At 44.8% G+C, this 6,000-nt stretch overlaps 1 protein-coding gene across 2 annotated transcripts in view; it reads left to right on the top strand.

Annotated features, from left to right (window-relative positions):
• Window positions 1-264: 264 nt before the first annotated feature.
• The window catches only part of spns2 (SPNS lysolipid transporter 2, sphingosine-1-phosphate), a 58,414-nt gene continuing 52,678 nt past the window's right edge, over window positions 265-6,000 (top strand). For both annotated transcript variants that reach the window (XM_010742885.3, XM_010742886.3), the window contains exon 1: window positions 265-745. In XM_010742885.3, the coding sequence (XP_010741187.1) occupies window positions 514-745 (232 nt within the window). In that variant the 5' untranslated portion in view covers window positions 265-513. The remainder of the gene's footprint in view (window positions 746-6,000) is intronic.

The raw sequence follows: 6,000 nt of genomic DNA, 5'->3' as shown, positions 1-6,000 counted from the left end.
TCACTCAGCAGCCATCGCTCCCTAATAAATGTGATCAATGAGGATTAACAAATATGAGTCACACCCATCCACCCAAATATTTCCCAGTGCTGTCAGCTTCCCTAAATAACAGAAGCAGGTTTTTTTCTCCACGGGGGCAACGCACTCCCAACTTCATCTGCACCCACAGTATCAGGTGCTTCCACCATCATTCGTTGCCGGGCTTTGAGGGGAGGAGTTTCCACAGGCAGGTCACACCCCCCTGCACTACAGCGCTCGCTCCTTAGAAAAAAAACGCTCAGGAGCGCACAGCCTGTCCGTCACCGCGCACTGCGAGAAAAATATGATCAGGAGGAAAGCTGCGCTTCAACACTTGAGACAACAATTTCACTGCGACTAATTTCAAGTGAAATCACAGACCATCGCTGAGTCTGGTCCTTGCTGAACTGTTTTTTTTTTTCCTCCCCTCCTCTCTCCTCTTCTCTCCTCTCCTCTTTTTTTTTTTTTTCTGCGCTGGATCTTTCGTGCCAGAAAATGTGCGTGGAGAGCGATGGGTGCGAGATTGAAGGTTGCAGCAGTTCGGATGAGGTGCGCACGCTGTCCGGCAGCATGAGTCCAGGACTGAAATCCAACCCGGACCTTCACCCGTGCAAACCGGGGCAAAAATTCCGCGCCGCGTTGCTCAGATGCCGCTCACCGGCTGCTGCCGCCGGGATCCTCAGTTTTGGGAACGTCCTCAATTACATGGATAGATACACTGTTGTCGGTAAGAGACCTGACTTTTTATTCATTTATCTTTATTATCTGGACTGATTGTACATGCACTAATTGACTGTGAGCTGGTCCAGTCTTGTATTGCTGCCAGCTCACCTCAGCTGAGACGGGCGGAACAATGGACTCAGTGGACAATCTGCTAGAAAAAAACCTTCTTAGAGGTTTTCATGCTTATAACCTGTGAATAAATCACACAGATCACCCACATGTCCTCGCTACCACTCAGGAAAATGCTTGACATGAATGATTTTAACCCGGAGCTGGTAGATAATTGCGGATCGATCAATTAAGGCGATCGACTCTCTCCATCCGAGAACCTGCCTTGCCTGCATGCATGCTTTCGCAGTGTGCGTGTGTGTTTATGTGTGTCTGTGTGTGTGTGTGTGTGTGTGTGTGTGTGTGTGTGTGTGTGGCCGTGAGCTCATCTGTCAGACCAGTTTCGGCGACTGCAAAATGAAAGACAGAGAGAGAGAGAGAAGGAGAAGGAGTCATTAAATCCTCGCCGTCTCTAGGAGCGATGTAGTCCAACATGTTCGGGGCTGAAGGCTGTGTGTGTGTGTGTGTGTGTGTGTGTGTGTGTGTGTGTGATGCTGCGATGAGGCCATGTGGCGTTAATTCCCCTCAAGTGTCCGCATTTTCTCGCCAGAGCTGAGCCCAAGAACATGGTTTATTACAACTGAACACTGTGTGCAGATGATAATGAAGCCTCTGGGGTGTGAAAAATTAATTTCTCTGACTAAAATGACTAATTATTATATGTGTTAGATGTATATTTGTAACATTTTCATCTTATATATTTCAAAAGAAATAAGCAAGGCAGAATAAAATGATTATAATTGTAGTCTCACACCAGGTTTTGAGTATCAAAAAGCTGATTTATATTCAATTTTAGTAACTGTAATGTCGCCTTGTAAAGCAAGAATTGTGTATATTGATTAAACAGTGTTTATATTTTATCCTCATTTTAGTTTTGCCAATATTTAGTAGCTTTATTTTTTGTGTGTAGGCTTATTATGAAGGTTTGGACATTGTGGTGTTGAATGGGTTAAATATACTGCTGCAGCATGGAGGATGGAGGGAAGTGTGTTCATGTCGAGTGGAGATGCTGTCCTCCTGGTTACTTGCTTGAAAAACTTCTTTGCATTTAATAATTATGCGACATTAAGCTGTTAAATCTGGGAGAAGGTTGTATCATCTCGATCTGTAGCCCCTGGCACAAGCAAGGATTCGCTAATCCAGTTAGAAATGTGTACACTTAAGTGGCCACATGCCTTCAGCTCATCATCCTGAAGGCTTCACGTCCAGTCTGTCAACTGGAAAGAGTCAGGCCACAAAGCTTCGGGCGCCTGAATGATCGTTAGAGCAGGAAAGCTTTTAGCTGCCCCGACCTGAAGCCACGCCAAGAATGTGCTTTCATGTGACATATCTAATCTTAATATCTTCAAGGACCATTTAGTTACAGCAGATAGGGTTAAATCCTCATCCTCAGTCATAGATGAGTCAGTTTCCCTCGACACTAGTGATTTTTACTCATGTCTCCGTACACCTCCTGATGCTTTGGCTGGAGGAAACCCCTCATTAAGGGTGAGCCGAAACAAGTCTATTCCCCCGCCTCGTCCTCTCCATCACAATCCTGCCACTGCTGCCTCTGCTCTTCATAGCTCATGAATTGCAAGGCAGAAAAATCCTGGACCTCTGAGCGCTCGCTGTGCTGTGACAGGAGGACAAAGTGACTGGAGAGAGATGAGGAGAAAGTGGGGAAAGGGAGGAGGGAGGAAAGGCAGCGCAGGATGGTGGGGTTGGGGAGGAAATGGAGGGGAGGGAGGTGGGTTGGTTGCAGCAGCTTCGGGCTAACCCCTCGTGGAGACGCTGTGGTGTTCATGTGGTGCAGAGGGGTCCCTTGTCGTCCTCGTCTTTACCACCTGAACACTGCTGGACTGTTTTTGCATTATGCATGTGCAGCATGTGCGTCGGAGCCTTGCACAGACCGGCAACCATGTGCATCCGATACAACTAATAGATACAGCATAAGCTGATCTGCCATTCTGCCTCCTGCTTCCATCTCCTTCGATCTCTCTTCAAGCCCGTCTCTCCTCTCCTGCTGTGTGAGCTACATTGCGGTAGTAATTAGGTGGTGGAAGCAGCGCATCTGTGTTGGTAGCACAGAGTGTTTTCTCCTAGTGTGTGTGTGTATGTGGCAGGGGGATGTAATGTAGATGTTTACGATGTATGAATATATAAATATTATGCCGCTCAGTTACATATCATGGAATTCACCTTAAATGCTTAAATCTTGATACATTTTCTGAGCTGATTACATTGTTCTAAGTGAAAAGACGTGTCCACTACCACTTCCTTCCTCCTTGTGTAACATCAGGGCTTGATCTACCATAAGTACACTGAGATCTCTTCCTCTTGTTTCTGATCTCTCTGCTTCTCCAGCTTTCTCATTCAAACCTTTTCAGTAGCAGGTACCCAGAGCAAATCTCAACCCATAGATCTTAATGTCAATTAAGCAAGCATGAGTGCACGTCCACAGAAAAGCACATACATTATAAAAAAGACTCCAACCATTGCAAGAGGACTCTGAATGAGAGAGAGAGAGAGAGAGGGGAGTTGTGAGAGGAGGGGCCGGCTGCTGCAGTGGTAGGCAGTCAGAAGGAAGTGGACGCAGAATGCAGGCAAGCGTTGAGCCCGAGCGCTGCTGTCGCCCCCCCCCATCCGACGTCAAAAGGTCTTTGTACCAACAGCCATTACTGTAGTGTGTGTGGATCACTAAAGCATTGTCACTGAGACAGAGGGCAACCATTCCAGACACCGGGGCCTATTCTGCTCCACAACAATGATGGGAAAATTGCACCCAGCTTTGCACAGCAGCCGGGTCAAAGACTTGGATCTTTCTATTAAACCCCTAATGTCAGAGGTGAAGCCACACACACACACACATATATAAAAACACCATATAATTGCAAACTGCAGTTTATGATTCCAACACTTGACTTATCCAAGATGATGGTGAGAACCACAAAATAAGGGAGAAGTCACAGTCTCTTTGTTTTTTCTTTAGGGGGACGTTGTGTTGTTCCCGATTTGATAGATGTACTGCCAATATGTTTTATACAAGACTCAAATATTCATCACCACAAGCTTCAAAACAAAGTAATTGTACAAGACTCAAGACTTAAGCTGCTCAATATTGGAAGGCATGTTTTTGATCTCAGTGTGGAATAAGTGAAATAAAAAAAAGCTCAATATAGGTTGCATCATTTAACAGTGAGTTTCCTTTAGTTTGGGTTACTCTAACTAAAGAGTGTGAATACATGAACTTTTCAACTTCCATCCCCTTAAACTGCTCTTTCCATCCCTTTTTAAAAATGCATTTAGAATATCTGTTTCACTTTTGTAGATCATAAATGGTTACAAGAAATCCAAATTTCTGCATTTTCCATTTTTCTGTGTTGTGGAATTGGCAAAGAAGAGACAGTGATCTGGTTTTTGTCAGACTCACTTATGAGCCAAATCTAAGTGTGAGCAGGCACAGAGGAGACCACTATGAAGTTTGAAGGGGTGCTGAAGAGATGGAGGGTGTGAAAGATGGAGGCTCAGCTGTTCAGCTTGTGAGTCGAACCTGACCTGGACTGCTGTTTTTTTTTGTGATGCAGACAAGGTAGAAATGGGGACGTGTCTGGGACGTTTGAGGGTGTCCTGATGAGGTCGATCACACACTTAGCGCTCACCGCTTTCAGAATAGCAATATGCAGGGGAATGAGACGGAGATCTGACCATTCAAGATTGGAGTGGAGGCCGAAAGGAGAGCTGGATGAGTTATGATGCCCCCAGTTGGGTCATTGGTGTCTGGCCTTTTGGAAGCAGCCATTTAATCCACAGCCACTTATACTCCATTTGCTTTTTAGAGTGCGTAAGAGCCCTGAGATTTAGAGGGCCTCTGTGTTTAATTTAATTTGAGGTGGCTTTGCAACCTTAAATCCCGTTGTTGGTCTCTCTGTAGTCCCACAGCAGACAGTCCAAGCTCCTCGACAGCTTATCATAAAGAGGGGATTAAGTGTTTTTCAGTGAATATGAGGATATGTGAGACAGACACTGAGCACTTAAAGTTATTTGCTTGGTAAGTAAGTAAACCCTGGTGTGTGTTAAATCTAGTCTCCACCCCTCTGAGCCAGCAACAGGGCAACCATCTGCAGCCTAATCTGAGGTGATCAGAAATGTTGGGGAGCTGCAGATTACCGCCTCTTCCCAGCACTTTAAGCTGAGATGTCAAGATGTCATTCCAGATATACCCCAAAAACAGCGTCACATCCCATTGGATGAACTTTTGGCATCTTGAATATAGACACAGACAGCCGTGTGGTAATAATCCTCTTAGGGCAAGCTCTTTGTCACACTGTAAGAAAGATGGAGCAATCTATCCAGTCTGACAGGCTATGCAGATTAATTCCTGATACTTTTGTCCAGTTCCTTTGTAGCTCCTCATTATCACTGTCCACACAAGCCTTCGGGCATTCCTCTGCATTTGCATTTCCTCGTGAAGCAATCGCAGCCCAAGTGCTGAGCTTGTTTTCTGTCTTCCTCGTGTTTTCTCGTCTGTTTGGAAGTAAAGCGGACTGCTTTCAGTTCCACAGAGGAACTCGAAGAAGAAGAGAAGTGACTATAGTGTAGATCAGATTCTGATCATTTTGTCTAATTTAGTTTTCTAATTTTAGAAAATGACTGACAAAAAAAGCCCCTAAATGTTTAACGCCATGGCAACATTTTAGCTGCTGGAAGAAGCACGTCACAGATGATTTTCTTAGTAACGTGAAACGTTACGGCCGAATATGTCAGGATCAGACATAACGGAAGTGTTCCCCCGCTGTCAAACTGTGCAAGAGGTTGTGTGGGCCATGCTCGAATTGCTTTGGGGTTTAGCTGTCGGTTGTTTCACCCTCTCTTGTTTTTATCACGTTCACATTAAAGGTCCCCTAACAACGGCACAAGCATTAAAAAAGATGGAGGGGCCTCTAGTAATTTACTTTATAGGGTGTGTTTTTTTTTTTCTCCATCTGATGTCAAGCTGTTTCAAATTAGACAAACTACACTGTACAGTATGAAACGTCTCTTTGAAAGGCAAACGTCATCACTTCTGCTCCGTTTGAATCTGTTTTCACATCTTTCAAAATCTTGACGTCTTTTATTTCACTGTTGACAGCAAAATATTGACACTGTTCAACTGATGTTACACGGGAAGTC

This window comes from Larimichthys crocea, chromosome XXII, assembly GCF_000972845.2.
Source record: "Larimichthys crocea isolate SSNF chromosome XXII, L_crocea_2.0, whole genome shotgun sequence".
Classification (NCBI taxonomy): domain Eukaryota; kingdom Metazoa; phylum Chordata; class Actinopteri; family Sciaenidae; genus Larimichthys; species Larimichthys crocea.
Note: the sequence above shows the minus strand (reverse complement) of the source record. Positions and strands in the feature narration are given on the sequence as shown.